Below are 18213 nucleotides of genomic sequence, written 5' to 3' on the forward strand. Positions count from 1 at the left end.
AGGGAGGGAGGAAGAGAGAGGGAGAGGAAGAGGGAGAGAGAGGGAGAGAAAAAGAAAGAAAGAGAGGTCTTCCATCTACTGGTTCACTCCCCAAATGGCCACAATGGCCAGGGCCAGGCCAGGATAAAGCCAGAAGCCCGGAGCCTCATCCAGGTCTCCCACGTGCACTCAGGTCATCTGCTGCTTTCCAAGGTGCATTAGCAGGGAGCTGGATTAGAAGCAGAACATCTGGGACTTGAGCTGGTGCTCAGATGGGAGACTGGCATCCAAGCAACAGCTCAGCCAGCTGCACCACAGCACCCACCCCTCCACCGAGTTATTTTCAAGGACAATGACTCTTCCCTCTGCCATCTCCACTTTGTTACAGAGACAGTTCAATGAGTTATTTAAAGTTCTGTTATTTCATTTTTCCATTCTTTTATCTCCATGTGGTTCTTGATCCCTCCTCCTCCTCTTTCCCCTCACTCCCTTCTCTTTCTCTTCCTCTTCCAAGACTTTTCTCTTTCCGTGCATGTCAACAGCTCTTTTACGAGCTATCTGGGGCCTTTGTCAAGTTATTCTACCATCTGTGTCGCCCAGCACTGGCATCTGCCGATTGTCTTCTCCTGTGCAAGCTGAGGTTTTCCTGCTTCTTCACATGATGATTAATTTTGGCTCATATCCTGGATATTTTTAATATTGTGTTATGAAACTCTAGGTCTTGCTTAAATCCAGTAGAGAACGTTGGAGGAAAGTTAACTAGTTCTCTTTCTGTGGTTCTAAAACTTCATTGGCATTATGGGTATGCTTGATGCTGGATAAATTCTCTCCAAATAAAACAGCACTGTGTCCATGTGAAGACGTCTGCCCAGCTCTTCCTTGCTACTGTTCATTCCCTCTCGGGACCAACAGAGAGCAGAGAATGAGTGAGCAAAACTGTTGGTATCTTGTGAACATTCCAGGAAAGCATAAATAAGGTGGAACTAGGCATGGAAGCTAGTAGGGCATGCAGAGAATCTGTGAAGCAAGCTGAGAATCAGTCTTAATTTAAAGCAGACTTTGAATCCTCTACTCAGAGAGTCAGGCAGAAAGACACCTGGGCCCTCACTCCAGCCAGCTTTCACCCAGAACCATGCATAAACCCGAGAGCCTCATCCTATGGACCACAGTCATTTGCAGGTACAGACCATGACCTTGGTATAACTCGAACAGAGTTGGAGGCTGAGAATTCCAGTTGAGAATATGGATTCTGGGGTCAGAGTACCTGAATTTGAATCCTGGCTCTGCCACTGGCTTGCTGTTTGAGGTGGGATATGTTATTTCACTTCTCTGTGCAAGAATTTCCTATGCTGAAAAATGAGGATAACACCAGCATCTATTGCAAAGGATTGCTATGAGACTTAAATGAGTTAGCACCCATAAAAGTGGCCAGAATCCTGTCTGACAAAGTCAACACTGTACAAGTTAGCTGCACCTCCATCTCCAACCCAGGCAAGCCCAATCTAGAATGCTGCTTCCTGACCTGGCTGTTCCTACAAACAGCCTCATAGGACTGGCATTGTGGCTTAAGCCACTATCTGCAATGTGAGCATCAAATGAGTGCCCGTTTGAATCCCAGCTGCTCCACTTCCAATCCAGCTCCCTGCTAATGTGCCTGGAAAAGCAGCGGAAGATGGCCCAAGTGCTTGGGATTCAGAATGGAGCTCCTGGCTCCTGGCTTCAGCCTGGCAGAGCCCAGGCTGTTGTGGCCACTTTGGGAATGAATCAGAGAATAGAAGATTTCTCCTCTCTCTCTCTCTCTCTCTGTAGCTCTTTCACATAAATAAATAAATCTTTTATATATATATATATATATATATGTACCTTATTAAAAACAATTTGTCCCATGATGACAACACAGATTATGCCATTTGTATTATTATTATTTTTAAAGATTTTATTTTTTTATTTGAGAATCAGGTAGTTAGACTAGTGTTTAAGATACTTGCTTCCCACATAGGAGTGCATGGGTTCAATTCCCAGCTCAGGCTCCTGATTTCAGCTTCCCGCTAATACAGAGAAGCAGTGGTAATGGCCCAAGTAATTGTGTTCCTGCCACCAAGAAGACCCAGAGAGAGTTCCTGGCTCTGGGCCATCCCCTATCCCTGCTATGATAGAGTTAACTCAACAGATAAGAGCATTCTGTCTCTTTCTGCCTTTCAAATAAATAATAATAAAAATAATTTATTCATTTGAAAAGTAGAGTTACAGACAGTGAGAGGGAGAGACAGAGAGAAAGGTGTTCTTCCATCTGCTGGTTCACTCCCCAGATGGCCATGACAGCCAGAGCTGAGCCGACCCAAATTCAGGATACAGAAGCTTCTTCAGGGTCTCCCAAGCAGGTGCAGGGGCCCAAGCACTCGGGCCATCTTCCACGCTTTCCCAGGCCATAAGCAGAGAGCTGGATTGGAAGAGGAGCAGCCAGGACATGAACCGGCACCAATATGGGATGCTGGTGCCACAGGCAGAGGCTTAGCCTACTATGCCACAACAGCACCAACCCAACCATTTGTATTAAAAAATGTGAAATCTAGAAAATATATAGAAAAGCACAAAAGGCTTCCATAACCTTGGCAACTCATGACTAGAGCCTAGGGAGATTACTGACGCTATAAACAAGAGTGTCAAATTGTTAAGTCAACAACAGGAGTCACTGTGTACTTACTTCTCATGTGGGATCTGTCCTTAATGTGTTGTCCAATGTGAAGTAATGCTATAACTAGTACTGAAACAGTATTTTACACTTTGTGTTTCTGTGTGGGTGCAAACTGATGAAATCTTTACTTAATATATACTAAATCGATCTTCTGTATATAAAGATAATTGAAAATGAATCTTGATGTGAATGGAATGGGAGAGGGAGTGGGAGGTGGGAGGGGTGCGAGTGGGAGGGAAGTTATCGGGGGGGGGGGGGGAAGCATTGTAATCCATAAACTGTACTTTGGAAATTTATATTTAATAAATAAAAGTTTAAAAAAAAGAAAGAAAATTAGGGTTTTGTAGATGCCAAAGCAGGGAAAAAAAAAAAGAAAAGAAAAGTACATAAAGCATAAACTTACAGCTTACCAAGTTACTTAAAATGGAAACCCCAGTAGCTTCCCTCAGGCCATTAAAAAGAATCTGACAGGGGTGGGCATTTAGCAGAGCAGTCAGGATGCTGCTTGGGATGCCACATCCCATACTAGAGCACCTGGGTTTGGGCCACCCCTCTGCTCCCAGCCCTGAGAGGCGGCAGGTGATGGCTCAAGTACTTGGTTCCCTGCCACTCTCATGGGAGTCCAGGACTGAAGTCCCGGCTCCTGGTTTCAGTCTGGCCTAGCCCTGCCAGTGTGGATATTTGGGGAGTGAACCAATGGCTGAGAGAACTCTGTCAGTCTCTGTCTCTCCCTCTCCCTCTCTGACTCTCTGTCTTTCAAAGAAATACAATTAAAACAAAACACAAAAGAACATGACAGCATTCTAGAATCTCCTGTGTGCCCATCCCTCAACACACCCTTGAACACTACCATCCAAGCTATGATAGAATTCAATTCCTTGTTTTTCTTTATTGTTTTAACACCAAATTATCTTCTCTAAACAAATACAGTTTAATTTGCTTTTGAACTTAATATAAATGGAAAAACACAGCATATGTTCTTTTTGTCTGGATTCTTTCACCCAACAATATGTCATTTCATCTATCTATAGCTTGCTTGTTTTTACTGTTCCATACAAATATAATTTGCATACTCACTGAGATGTTGTTAGACAGCTGGACTGTGTTTCCACAGTGTTCTCAAGAATATCCTCACATATATATATATATATCTTGCACATATAACCTGGTACCTGAAAACATCTACTTCTCAGGGCTGGCATTGTGACACAGGGGGTTAAGGTGCAGCCTGCAATGCCAGCATACTACATGAGCACTGGTTCAAGTTCCAGCTGCTGCATTTCTGATATAGCTCCCTGCTAATGTGCCTGGGAAAGCAGTGGACAATGGTCCAAGTACTTGGGCCTCTGCCACCCATGTGGGAGAACCAATGGAGTTCCAGGTTCCTAACTTTAAAAACAAAAACAAAAACAAAAAAGATTTATTTATTTTATTTGAAAGAGTTACACAGAGAGAGAAGGAGAGGCAGGGGTGGGGGGAGAGAGGTCTTCCATCTGCTGTTTCACTCCCCAATTGGCCACAACTGCTGGAACTGCGCCAATCTGAAGCCAGGAGTTTCCTCCAGATCTTCCCATGTGGGTGTAGGGGCCCAAGGACTTGGGACATCTGCTGCTGCTTTCCCAGGTCATAGCAAAGAGCTGGATTGGAATTGGAGCAGCCAAGACTTGAACCGGTGCCCATATGGGATACTGACACTGCAGGCAGCAGCTTTACCTGATGCACCACAGCGCTGGCCCCAGATTCCTAGCTTTGGCTTGGCCCAGCCTTGGCCATTGTGGTCATTTGTTGAATGAACCAATGGATGGAAGGTCAATCTCCCCCTCTCACTGTTCCCACGTCTGTAGGGAATGTACCTATGGGAGGAACTGCAAGGACCTGGGGAACGCGTGGATTCAAGTTTCGTGGGACACTACCATGGTTTTGTCCAAAGCAGTTGTACCAATTCAACCTCCCCCAACAGTATAGACATAGAGCTCCCACCACACTGTGGCCTTACCAGCTGTGGCTCTGTCAAGTGTGCCAAGTCCTGCCATATGGTAGACAGACAGTGGCACCTCACTGTGATTCCAATCTGCATGTTCCTGAACACTAATGCCACCAAACACCTTTTCATATGTTTACTGGCCATTTGGACTCCCTCTTCTGGGAAGTGCCTGTTCAAGCCTTTTGCTCATTCCTCTCCTGGGCAGCCTCTTTATTCCTGCTGGTTTTGTTTGAGTCTCTATTCTGGAAACAAACCCTCTGCTAGTTATCTGGGGTGGATGCCCAGATGAACTGTCCGTTCCTGCTCTTAAGGGAGTCTTGATAAACATAAGTTCCCAGCTATCATAACAAAACTGATCAATCTTCTCCTAAATGAATAAACACAACCTTTGGACCTACATAAGAGTTCTTTCTATCTCTGCACTCTATCTGAAAGCAACTTCTCCTGCTTTGGCATTTTCAGGGGTGGGGGCACCTTGAGGATACGAGGTCCAAGAGGGCAAGAGGGGAAGGGGGAGAGCATGGGCTCTAGGTTTGGACAGAGACAAACAGCCCGGAGCAGGCTGCTTCCTATCTTTAAGCACTGGTTTCTCTGCTACAATTAGAGCCATCATTATTATTCTGAGGGATGAGTGAGAAGTGGACATGGCACTCAGCATTTTGCTAGCAAAAGCAGGCCCTCAGTGAACAGTGGTAGCTGGAACTATATTCTCAGAACGTCCTTCCTCTTGTCCACTCCACCACAACTGCCTCAACCTCATGGCAGTTCTGTGAGATATCAATCGATTGCATTCCACAATTGCATTCCAAGTGGCTTAACCACCCTCAACAGCCAGCAAAGTCTCCCAGGTATTCACAGGCAGCACCCACAGTACAAGTGAAGCCACATCAAGGCATTCTGGGGCTCCCCCCGGGGACCCGACGGTGGCAAGCAGTTGTGCAGAGCATGGGGACTGCTTCAGACACGGGACAGCAAAGCTACCCTAGGTTTCGGCGAGTCTGGGCCAAAGGGTGGGGGGCACCAATGTGTGCGGTAAACACAGGCGAGAGGGGGTGTGTCTGCCCACACCATCCAGCCTGAGCGCGGCATGGGCTCCTGTCCCGGAGGAGGTGTGTATCTGAGCGTATGGGGTGCAACGTCCCCTGCCCTCCCCGCCAGCCCCCAGCTCATTCAGCTCTGCTACCAACACGGCCAGCACTGAGAGCTGCAAAGACGACAGAGGGGAGGACTGGTACCTGAGCCTAGCGTCTGTCCAGCGGAGTCAAAGGAAAGAACCACTGAATCTGCAACACAAGAGGACAAGTTCATTTCTTTCTTCTTCGTGCAGTAAAAAAATAACAAGCTCCCACTGCCTCTGCCCCAACCCTCCTGAGGAAGAGACACCCGGGAGGGAAGCCAGCCAGGCAGACAGCTTCCCGGCTCATGCCACCCATCCCCAGGCCAGCAGGCCCTGCTGGGCCCAGCACCCCGTACCTCCTGCCCCCAGCCAGAACATCTCAGGGCAAGGGCAGCCCCCAAATTCTTCAGGGGGGCACACAGACTCCTTCCTTCTCCTAGTAAAAGTAAAATTAAAACAAAGCAAATTGAAACTTGCCTCCTGCATCTGTTAAAGCCATTAACATTTCCCCTTTGACCTCTCTCTTTCTAATATTCACATGTCCAACTGTTTATTATTTCAAAGGCAGGAAAAACACTGCAGTGAGGGAGATGTGAGTGCACAAAACGCATGCCATGAGGACCTACGCAAACTCTGCAAGAGAATCGAGGAGGGTCTGAGCTTGCACAGAGCCCAGGGGAGAAGGAGAAAGGGGTGCCCATGACGCTGTCACCCTTTCAGTCACTCACACGATATTCACTGGGCACTTAATACGTGCAGAAAACTACACTGTGACCTTGAGACACTGCAGTAAGAAAAAAAAAGCATTTTTTTACCTTCAAGATCTCCCTGCTCTCAGGAGAGAAAAGGAAATCAGGGGCCAAAGAAGAAATGTTTAGAAACGTTGAACTAGAAATGGATAGAATGCAAAAGAAAAGGGAGTGCTCTCAAAGTCTGTGTTGGGAACCAGACCAAGGAAGAAGGGGAGTGGGCGCTGGGGCGTCCCAGGCAGAGGGGGCCAGGTGGGGGCCAGGTGTGGGCCTGAAGCAAGACCAGGCCTGGGCTTCTGAGCCACAAGACCAGAATGTAAAAGCAAATGCAAAAGACAGCACTTCTCTCTGGGCCTTAATAAAGGGGCTGCTGCACGTGGCTGAGGATTGCATCTTCCACAGCATTTCTGTAGGAAGCACTCAGACTCCAGTGTGGCTATTTCTTACAACGAGAGCCAAAGCAAAGTGATGGTAAAAGCCAATGAACAATCCAATGAAAAGCATGACAAGGGGCACTAGGATGACATCAGGCCCAAGACAACCCAGGGGACCCCAGACTCAAAAGGGATCAGATTCAAAAGGCTCCCTCACGACCAAGGTGTGACAGCTGGATGCATACAGGACCAGGGTGTACAGCCACATTCCCACCCTGGCATTCTCCAGATCCCAGTGTGTGTGTGTGTGTGTGTGTGTGTGTGTGTGTGTCATTTTCTCTCACTGCACGTGGAAACGCAACACAACAGTTGTCACATCTGTAAACAACACTGCAAGCTCATCCTGAGAGCTACCTGTCTCCACGCCTGTTCCCACCACTGGACGACATGCTCCTGCTGCACCCCGTTACCATCCTCAGCACCCATTACCATCATACCTCCTGGCACTAACAACCACTGCAAGATGAGTGGACTGCAGAGCTGCAGGCAGCCCTCCATCAGTGTTTTCTCTCAGAACCATGTGCGCTGGAGGACGTGGCTTCCTCTGAGGACCCAGAGACAGATACTCTGTACCTCCCAGGTGGAGGCAGGTCCACATGCTTTGAAAAGCACCAAGAAAAGGGGAGGTTGCCATCTTTTTACAAAAGTGCAGAAGCACAACTGGGACACTTGGCTGAACCGAGAGGGGCGACCACCCCATCTCACACAATGTTTACCTCCTACAGATTCCCCTGTTCATCAGCATTTCTCACATCTGTTTCCTCTCAATAAAGTAGAAGCCTGTCCCCTGCCTCCCCCGACTTAGAAGAGCTATTGAAGTATAATTTGTCTAGCACAGACTCATTCGTTTAAGTGTACAACTCAATGCCTTTCAGAAAGCTGGCAGAGCTCTGCAACCATCACCACAATGCACCTGCAGAACAATTTATCACCCTAACAGACCCCTTGGGCTCATTCAGTCACCACCACCCCTACCTCCAGCCCCAGGCCACCAAGCTGGTTTCCATCTCTGAGGTTTACTTCTCTGAAAATGTGGCTGTCCCTTTTTGCTGGGACCACACCTCTGCCTCCACCTCAGCCCAGTTCTATCCATTCTCTACACCAATTCGTCCAGAAAGAACATCAGACTGCATTGGGGCTCCTGATTAAAATCCTTCAGTGCCTTCCCACAGCCTGTAAAACAAACATCAAACTCTGGTATTCAAATTTGCTGCATTTTCCCTGATCTGCCACGCCTCCTATCCCATGTTCCAGACACGCCAGACTACATGGCCCCACAGAGATGTGCCTCCCTGTGTTCAGACACCAGCCATTCTCTTTCTGCCTATGTGTGTGAAACATTCTCTCCCCTCCCCAACACTAGTCCATCAAGACCCAACTCAACCAGCCCCTCTTCTTTTTTTTTAATAAGGAATTATCTCCTTCCCCTTAGTTTTTTTTTATTTATTTTTTGACAGGCAGAGTTAGACAGTGAGAGTGAGAGTGAGAGTGAGAGAGTGAGAGAGAGAGAGAGAGAGTTATAGACAGTGAGAGAGAGACAGAGAGAAAGGTCTTCCTTCTGTTGGTTCACCCCCCAAATGGCTGCTATGGCCAGTGCACTGCGCTGATCCGAAGCCAGGAGCCAGGTGCTTCCTCCTGGTCTCCCATGCAGGTGCAGGGCCCAAGCACTTGGGTCATCCTCCACTGCCTTCCTGGACCACAGCAGAAAGCTGGACTGGAAGAGGAACAACCAGGACAGAATCTGGTGCCCCAACCGGGACTAGAACCCAGGATGCGGGTGCCACAAGTGGAGGATTAGCCAAGTGAGCTGCAGCACCGGCCAGCCCCTCTCTTGAAGCCTCCCCTGCAGAAGCGGCTTGCTCTCTTCTTCAGGCCACTGCTGCAAGTCTACCGCAGCATGCGCCACACCAAATTCGAACCTGTGCCCCTTCTCTCCTTCCTCACTGAGCTGCAGCTTCCCCGAGGACCAGGACTGTCCGCTCACGTGGAGACTCCGATGCCTAGTTCACTGACTGACATACAGAAAATGGTCAACATGTGTCAAGAACTGAGGAATAAACTAGTACACATCCTTGCTTTCTTCCACAGGTGGTGTTATCTGCATGTTGTTTCCCAAGCTCGACACTGACGGCAGCTCAGTTCAAGTCAGTCCCGAGGACCTCTCCTTGCACTGCCCAGGGCTCCGGGCCCAGTCTCCCCGCAGAAGATAGAAGTGCTCACAGGGGAGAGAGGAGAGCACTCCTGCAGGAGCTCAGGCGTAGGTTCCCGAGGAGCCAACTGCTCAGATGAGCGACAACAAAGCAGCATCTTCACTCCTTACTGCAGTGCGACAAGCAGTTTTCCACTTGCAATTTACCTTCTTCGCATGCACAAGCAGTCCTGATATGACCCTCCGTAAACTTCCATCAAAATGCAAAGAAAAGAAAAAAGACTGAGACGTGAGACTAAACAAGACCAAGTGCCTACAGTGGTTGTCCCTGGGTGATAGGAGTATAGGTGATGTCTTACTCGCCATACTTTTGGTGGCTTTCCTTATTCACTGTGCTTCGGAGAGGCCGTTTGGCTCCTACTTTTCATCCCTGAGGTCATTTCACGCCACTTAAACGTACCCCCACCCCTAAGTGGACCAGACTCCCCCTCCCCTTCCTCCCTCCTCCCCACAAATACTGTCAAGAGCCAGTGATGTGCCAGACCCAGGGCCAGATAACAGAAAGCCAGGGCTGAGTGAGGCAGCAGACACAAGCGAGCAGGTGCGCGCACAGAGCTGGGGGGTGAGGAGGGTGAGTGAGGGAAGCAGCAGCACTGGTGGTCTTGGGGGACAGGGCAAGCCTAAGTCTTGCAAGCAGAGGGGGGCTGCCGAGAGCAAGGCCCCCACACCTAAGGAGAGGCAGAGGGGGGCTGCCGAGAGCAAGGCCCCCACACCTAAGCGGACACAAGTGAGAGGCTAGAAATTCCAAGAGGAAGTTAGTGACACATTCATGTTTTGTGTCCGTTTTGATGGATCTTGCTTTGAGCACTGAAGGCACAGACTTCAGAAACGGTTTGGCCATTCATTATTTGTGTTTATTCTGAAGGATGTGAGATTATTTTAGTTATAAACCACTCTGACGGCTCACGGGAAAACTGAGCGTTCCACAAAGTGAGGCGTTTGCTTTGCAAGAAACAGAGCAAAGGACAGGCAGGCTTTCGCCTCTCGGGCAAACAAACGCGTCGTTTTCACTCGGGCGCTGCAGGCTCCAGCTGTTTCTGGCTCGCAGGCCAGAGGCAGCCATGTGGTGCGCTACACAAATGACCAAACAGAATTCCAGACCAAAGCACAACAGAGCCTGGCTGCACATGGCTTTGTTCAATGAGAAAATCTAGAATTTACTGGAAATCTTTTATTATGGTCAGATGTTTCCTGTGTCTGGTTTCTGAAGCGGAATAAGAGAAATATAAAGAGAACGTGAAGAATGGGCTCAGTCTTTCTGGCCACTGGAGTGGTTTCCCAGGCACGAGCTAGGAGGGCACCGGACGCGCTCCACGCTGGGGCACTGCCTGTCACGGGATACTCACCACATCTCTCCTGCCATCCCTTAGGAATAAGCCCTCAAGATGAAAGAATTTACAAGAAGACTGTTCCCTCAGGCAGCCCACAATCTAACAGGTGAGATAAAAACACATAGAACGCTAAGCATGACACACAGGAAGAGGAAAAGGAAGAAGGACACTGTCCATTAATTTAACAGCCACTTATTGACCAAATGCTGCACGCCAGGCTTAGGGAGACAACGGTGAGTAAGAACAAGATGTTCCTACTCCACAGAATTTACTTTTAGGCAGGGAGATTTTGTAAAAGTACAAAAAATGAACAAAATAATTTCTGACAACCCTAAGAGCTATGAAGAATATTAAACCTTGAAGTAGGTACCATGGGTAGAAGCACAGGCAATAGTAAAGTGGTTTTTTTTGTTGTTTTGTTTTGTTTTGTTTTGTTTTTTGACAGGCAGAGTGGACAGTGAGAGAGAGAGACAGAGAGAGAGGTCTTCGTTTTGCCGTTGGTTCACCCTCCAATGGCTGCCTCGGCCAGCGCACTGCAAGCCGGCGCACCACGCTGATCCGAAGGCAGGAGCCAGGTACTTATCCTGGTCTTTCATGGGGTTCAGGGCCCAAGCACTTGGGCCATCCTCCACTGCACTCCCTGGCCACAGCAGAGAGCTGGCCTGGAAGAGGGGCAACCAGAACAGAATCCGGCGCCCCGACCGGGACTAGAACCCAGTGTGCCGGCGACGCAGGTGGAGGATTAGCCTATTGAGCCGCGGCACCGGCTGTAAAGTGTTTCAAGGTTTTATTTTTTTTTCTCTTTTTTTAAAAATGTTGATTTATTTATTTAAAAGGCAGAGCAAAAGAGACAGAGATCTTCTATCTACTGGCTCACTCCCCAAAGGCCTGCCAATAGCCAGGGTGAGGCCAGGCCAAGCCAGAGCCAGGAGCTCCATCCAGGTCTCCTGCATGAGTGGTAGGGATCCAAGTTCACAGGGTGCGCAACAGCAGGCAGCTGGATGGCAAGTGGAGGCAGGACTCAGACACAGGCACTCCAGCACAGGATGTGGGCCCACCATGCTACAATGCCCTGAGGAAGTCCAAGGACAAGAGTTCCAGGCAGAAGGAAGAGCAAGTACAGCAACCTTACTACAGGGAGAGGAGGCTGTGTCGCCAAGCACAGAGCACAGGACGCAGAAGGTGGGAAAATGAAGGCAGAAAGGAAGCCAGGAGCCAGGTCTGTAGGGGCCACACAGGCCCCAGGGAGACACCTGTGTTCTAGGTCAACAATAAGAAGCCCTTGCTTAAAATCAGCTAACAGGATCTGATTTACATATTTTCTGATTGACATACAGTTACACATATTTATGGAGTATGTGATATTTTGACACATAGATACATTGCATAATGGCCAAGTCAGACTAACTATCATAAATTACTACTTTATCACTTCTTTGTGACAAAAATAAAATCCTTTCTTGAAGCTTTTTGAAATCTTGAATGTATTATTGTAAACTACGGTCAACCTGCCAACCACAGATACTGAAACTCGCTCCTCTTATCTGACTGGAACACTGTACCCACTGACTAGCCTCCTCGCTGTCCCAGGCCCCTGGACTCACGTAGAATGAACATAAACTTTGGCTGCTCTGTGGGAACCAAGCTGATGAATCTGGCAACAGAGTGAAAGGGAGGGTGGGGAGGGAGGCTGAAGGCAGAAAGACTGATGAGGAGGACTTGACACTCCAGATGAGAAGTAAAGCCACCACGCCCGCAGCCACAGCAACAGAGGAAAAAGAGATGGGTGCCAAAGACACTGCAGGGGCCAATGCTGTGACATACAGGTTAATCCCCTGCCTGCAGCACCTATGGCATCCCATATGGATGCCGGTTCAAGTCCCAGCTGCTCCTCTTCTGAGCCAACTCTCTGCTAATGGCCTGGGAAAGCAGTGGAGGATGGCCCATGTGCTTGGGCCCCTGCACCTTCGTGGGAGACCCAGAAGAAGCTCCTGGCTGCTGGCTTCGGATTGGCACAGCTCCGGCCACTGCAGCCACTTGGGAATGAACCAGAGGATGGAAGACCTCTCTATCTCTCTGTCTCTCCCTCTCTGTGACTGTAACTCTGCCTCTCAGATAAATAAATAAAATAAACACACACACACACACAAACACACACACACTGGAAAGGGGAGACGCAGGGACTTAGTGACCAACGGACTGAGTGACAGATAAGAAAGGAGGATGGAGCCAGAGTCTGGGCTTGGGACAATGGGCGTGGCCTGCGGCTGGCCATGAGTGGCCTGTGCCCAGTGCACACGACCCTGCCTGTTCTCTGGACCACAGGAAGTGGCTTGATCTGAGGGAAGCAGTCCCTACACAGACCTCCCCTCTCTGAGGCAGAGCAGGCCAACCCCGTGGAGATCTGAGATGGGAACTCTGAGAGCTAGGGGCACTGGTGAGATGCAAGCAGACAAGCAGAGTGGCGCCTTGGAGGCTGTGGGCCGGGCTGGAGGAAGAGCCACACTGGTGGGGGAACATCAGAGTAAAGTCACCCCCTGCTGCTGAGGACAACAGGACAACCTAGGGGAATGGCTGCCTGAGACTCACATGTGCAACACACATATACACACACACACACACACACACACACCACCCCACCACCACCACCACCACCACCACCACCACCACTGCACGGGGCCTGCCTGTGCTGAGAGTCTTCTCCCGTCTCTTGCTGTCTTGGAGCTTCCTCGGTCCAAGTGGGCTCAGCGCTGCCTTGCAGCCTCCCTGCCCTCCTGCTGGTTGGCTGACCGGGCACAACTCGCCCACAGGCTCTGACTCCCGGAAGAGGCCCCACACAGACCCGGGCCTGAGCCTCGTCCCCCAGTCCAGCCTCACGCAAAGACACCCAACTGTGGGGGTTTAGTGGCCCATGAATGGACACTTTTTTTTTTTGAAGATTTTTTAAAAAATTTATTTGAAAGGCAGAATTACAGAGAGAGAGACAGAGAGAGAAATCTCCCATCCACTGGGTTCACTCCCCACATGGCCGCAAAGGCCGGACACTTTCATGCCTACGTGACCAGAGCCTAGATCCCAGCGGGGGCACCTAACCTCCCAACCTCCAGCTCAAAGAAACAAAACCTGAGTAAATGAGATACCTGAAAACCTAGAGAGAAAGAAAGCCTACGGAGAGAAAGGAAAATTCACCATTAATTTATGGGGATTGGTTGTATGCAAGAGAAGGGAGCGACGTAATTCAAGAAATGGCAGAAGCAGGACAGGGTGAGAACCGATTACCAGAGGGAGCACTGAACTGCGCAAGGGTGGAGGAAGCTGAGGGCTGTAAAGACCCCGCAGCATGACTCACGGAAGGGCACCAGAACTTGGGGGTGGGCTGGGACTTGAACAACAGCCCCACTGTGCCTAATTTCTAAATTAAACTTTATCATAGATGTGTGTGTATAGGGGAAACCCTATATAGTACGTCTAGGGTCCATGGCCTGAGGGCAGGGTTTCCCCTCTGAGTGAATGAGTGGACAATGTGGATACAGGAGACGTCACCTCAAGAAGTTTCTGAGGCTTAGGGTTAGGCCCCTGCCAGAGACACCAGCATTCCACAGGGGAGCTGCTTCCAGTCCCGGCTGCTCCACTTCCCGTCCAAGTCCCTACGAATGTGCCTGGGAAAGCAATGGAAGATGGCCCAAATGCTTGAGCCCTGCACCCACATGGGGGACCCAGAAGAAGCTCCTGGCTCCTGGTTTCAGCTTGGCACAGCCCTGGCCATTGCGGCCATCTGAGGAGTGAACCAGTGGATGAAGGATCTCTCTCTCTCTCCCTCTCTCCCTCTCTCCCTCTGTAACTGCCCTTCAAATCAATAAGATAAATCCTTAATAAAGAAGTAAAGAAGTTGCTCCACAGGTTTATTCTGTTAATTTAACTTACTGAACAGTTACTGCAGAGCTGCCACTAAGTTCAAGGCTGTATAAACAGATCCAACATCATCCCTGACACCAAGAGTTTAAGAACTCTCAAGACATGAGTACATGCATCATAAGCCCCTGGAGGAGTGGCTGCAGGTGCAAGGTAGGGAGCTGCTTATGGAGAGAAGCCGAGTCCGTGTGCGGGAGACAGCACTGGGATGGCCCAACAGGACAGGCCGCGCTGGCAGGGTGGGACCAGCTAAGGAAGGCACTGAAGCGTGGCTAGTGAGGGGTGTGTGGTTTCAGGAAGGAAAAAAATCACACCTAACGAATATATTAGGTTTTCTTTCAGGAGGTAAAAACGCATGTGACTAAAAGGGACCTGGGCAATACAATCCGTGGAGACTTTCGAAAAAAGGCCTTGACACATCAAAGACTGGTTTTTAAAAAGTGAGTCACGGTGAGACTGAGGAAGAAACTGCTATGTCATGCCGGGGAGACAAAAGGCACCCGGTTGAGGCTCGGCACCTGCGGTGGGACCAGGAAGTCCGGGAGGAGCAGGAACTCTGCAGGTGCAGGGGAAGAGGGCGGGCACTGCTCACAAACCCCCCCGTGCGGAACTGAGAGGGGCAGGGCAGAGTGGGTCCGGAGGCTCAGGGGCACGGGGCAGGTGTTGGTACAGCTGTCCAGGAAGCTGGGAAGGAAGCCACTGAGGCTGAGGGGCACTGGCCGGGGCACGATGAAGCTGGTGGGCCAGTGCGGCCGAGTACAGAACAGAAGGAGGGCAGAGGCAGGGCCGGTGAAAAGCCAGCACCCACCAAGAGGTTGGTGCGGGGCCCACACAGGTGATGACACGTGGCCTGGTGCACACCACGGGGCTGACCCGGGCTCTGTGGATTTTTCCCACTGCATGACTCTGGGCAAATTACTTAATCTTGCTGAGCTTTAACCTCCTCATTTGTAAAAAATGGTAGCAGAAGCCCCAAATCCCTTTTCTGAAGCCCCTGAAACCAGACAGCTAAATGGGTAAAACACACGCAGCCCTGCCCTGAGGTTTGGGGCGGCGTCCTGTAATCAAATATTAGTATTCTTGCTAAAAGTTCAGTTTTTACACTAAATGGGACTACAAGTAAATTCCTATCATCCTAGGTCAGATTTTGCTGCTAAACGACTTTTGATACCAATCTTGTGGGAAGAAACTATTTTTCTAAGGTTTCTGGGGTTCATATTTGCAGCAAGGGTGGAGCTGCAACAGGTCCCACTGCGCAGGTGGCCGCGAGGACTCACACAGCACTCAGCACAGTGTGTGGCAGTGGTCTGCCCCCCCACCCCACCCCTGGCAAGGGGAGTTGAGACGTAGGGAGGGATGGAGAAAGAACTAGGGTGAGAATTCCAGCAGAAGGGTAGACCAGATGTGTTTGGAATACCCATTTAGGAGCCTGAATTTTGTTGACTGACAGGAGAGGGAGTACGGAAAGGCACTATAAAGTTCTTGGCAAGTTAACGACATCAGCAGGTTTGTGTTTCACTGTGGCAGATGGAAATGGAAGGAGGCAGCTGTGGTCTGAGTGTCCCCCAAAGGTGCATGTGTTAAAGGCTGGGTACCAGGGTGGTGGTATTGGGAGATGGTGTGGACCTTGGCAGGTGGGGCCAAACAGAAATCGGGTATTCCTCTTGGGCCCTGGTTAGTTCTCAGGAGAGGATGTTACAACAGCCTGGGCCTGGCCTCACCCAGTCTTGCTTTGGCTTGTTTGACTTTTTTTTCATTTGTATTTGAAAGGCAGAAAGATCTCCCATCCACTGGTTCACTCCCCAGATTCCTGCAACAGCAAGGGTTGGGCCAGGCAGAAGCCAAGAGCCCAGCACACTCAACCCAGGACTTCCACATGGGTGGCAGGGACTTCTGGAAGCTTCAGCTGCTAGCTCCTGGGGTGTGCATCAGCAGAAAACTGGACTGGAAGCGAGCAACCAGGACTGAAACCAGACATTTTGACATGGATAGGAGTGATTTAACTGCTACACCAAACACTCACTCCTGCCTTCCTGTGTGAAGCTGTGATCCTTCCTCTGCTCACACTCCCTCGGCTGCCCCGGGCCCCTCACCACAGCCTGAACCATGCAGGCTCCATTTTCGGCCTCAAAAACTCAACTCAACAATCTCTTTTTTGCGACAGCTGCCTATTCCATATATTTTGTTACACAAACAAAAGGCTAATACAGCAGCCAAGGCCTTACAGGAGAGAACTATAGTGAACCAGGTGAGAGGATGAGGGTTGAACATGGGGTTTGTGGGGAGCAATCCGGACTAGACTGAGTTAACTGGAATTAAGATTTATTCTATGCATCTGCTCTCCCACAATATGGCGCTGGGAGAGAAGTAAACAGCTTCTGCACAGCTGCCTCCAGTTCAACCAATAAACTGTAGGACTTGCTCCTGATTGGAGGAGAGCAGCGTACTCGGCGTGTGGGCAGCCGAGTTGGGATTGGTGGAGGAGGACTATAAAGGAGGAGAGAGACGGCATGCACCGGGAACATCTAAGGGGAACATCTAGCTGAAGGAACACCTGTGCAGCCCCCGAGAAAAGCCGGCTGGCGGTGTGCCGCTCCCCTGCGGAAGTGGGGAATGTGGCCAGGGGGAACTGCCCTTCCACGGAGGTGGAAGGGATAGTAGCCAACCCGGGAAGAACCAGCAGCAAACCCGGGGAGGGCCGAGCAGACAGAAAGAACAGCGCAGGGTCTTGTGTCGTTCCTCCACGAAGAGGGGGAGCGACAGGGTTGTTGTCGAGAGAACAGAGAGGAGGGGATGAGGTGTCAGGGTGAGGGTTAACGGAAAATGGTAGAGAGAAAACAAGGGAGCAGGAACACTGCAGGAATAGATGGGCGGCAGTAACGTGCCACTTAACAAAGGAAGGATCACACCAAGGGCTGAAAAGTAGCCTCTAGATTTGGCAACTAGGACGCTACTGGTGACCTCAGAGCAGGTTCAAGTAAGGTGGTGGGGAAGGAGGCTACAGGAGCCAGGGAGCCAGCATTCAGTAATAAGTAGGCCTTCAGTGGCCTTCCCCACTCACTGCAATTTGAATGAGTGATGTGCTATGGGTTTAGGTGTAGGGACAAAAAAGTAAGATAAAGCGGCTGGTGCTGTGGCGCAGTGGGTGAAAGCCTCAACCTGCTGTGCCAGCATCCCATATGGGCGCCAGTTCGAGTCCCAGCTGCTCCACTTCCTGTCCAGCTCCCTGCTAATGTGCCTGGGAAAACAGCAGAAGATGCCTCAAGTCCTTGGGCCCCTGCACCACATGGGAGACCTGGAAGAAGCTCCTGGAAAAAAAGAAAAGAGAAAGATGGAAAGAAGGAAAGGAAGAAAGAAGGGAAGAAAAGTAATGTACAGAATGCCTGACAGCCTCATTTTTTCTGTGACATGGCAGGTGGTCACTGGCTGTAGAAGGAATTCATCTTCCAGTTGGAAACAGTAGGTCTGCGGTGGGTACTTGGAGTAGCATTTAGGACGTGGCTTGGTACATCCAGAACCACATCACAGAGTGCCTGAGTTTGAGTTCCACCTTTGCTTCCGATTCTATCTCCCTGCTAATGCACACCCTGGGAGGCAGCCGGTGATGACAAGTACTTGTGTTCCTGTCACTTACATGGGAGACCTAGACTAAGTTCCAGGCTCCTGGCTTGGCCTGGCCCAGCCTCAGCTGTTGCAGGCATTTGAGGAGGGAACCAGCAGATGGAAGATCTCTGAGTGTCTGTCACTCTATGCCTTTCAAATAAAAAAAAAAAAATTAACTAAAAAAAAAAAAAAGAATAGAT

General features: G+C 49.9%; 1 protein-coding gene across 16 annotated transcripts in view; it reads right to left on the reverse strand.

Moving 5' to 3' along the window:
- Window positions 1-18213, reverse strand: part of ST3GAL3 (ST3 beta-galactoside alpha-2,3-sialyltransferase 3) — a 230118-nt gene that overhangs the window by 133399 nt on the left and 78506 nt on the right. For 9 of the 16 annotated variants that reach the window (XR_007923654.3, XM_089300808.1, XM_051856568.3 and 6 more), the window contains one exon: window positions 5894-5941. The exons of the other annotated variants lie outside the window; for them this stretch is intronic. Coding sequence is in view for 7 of the 9 variants with exons in the window: in XM_089300808.1 (XP_089156934.1) it covers window positions 5894-5941 (48 nt within the window). In the remaining 2 variants the exon portion in view is untranslated. The remainder of the gene's footprint in view (window positions 1-5893; window positions 5942-18213) is intronic. 16 annotated transcript variants of the gene reach the window in all.

The sequence above is a fragment of the Oryctolagus cuniculus genome, chromosome 7 (genome assembly GCF_051225735.1).
Source record: "Oryctolagus cuniculus isolate XC-2025 breed Fujian yellow rabbit chromosome 7, ASM5122573v1, whole genome shotgun sequence".
NCBI lineage: Eukaryota > Metazoa > Chordata > Mammalia > Lagomorpha > Leporidae > Oryctolagus > Oryctolagus cuniculus.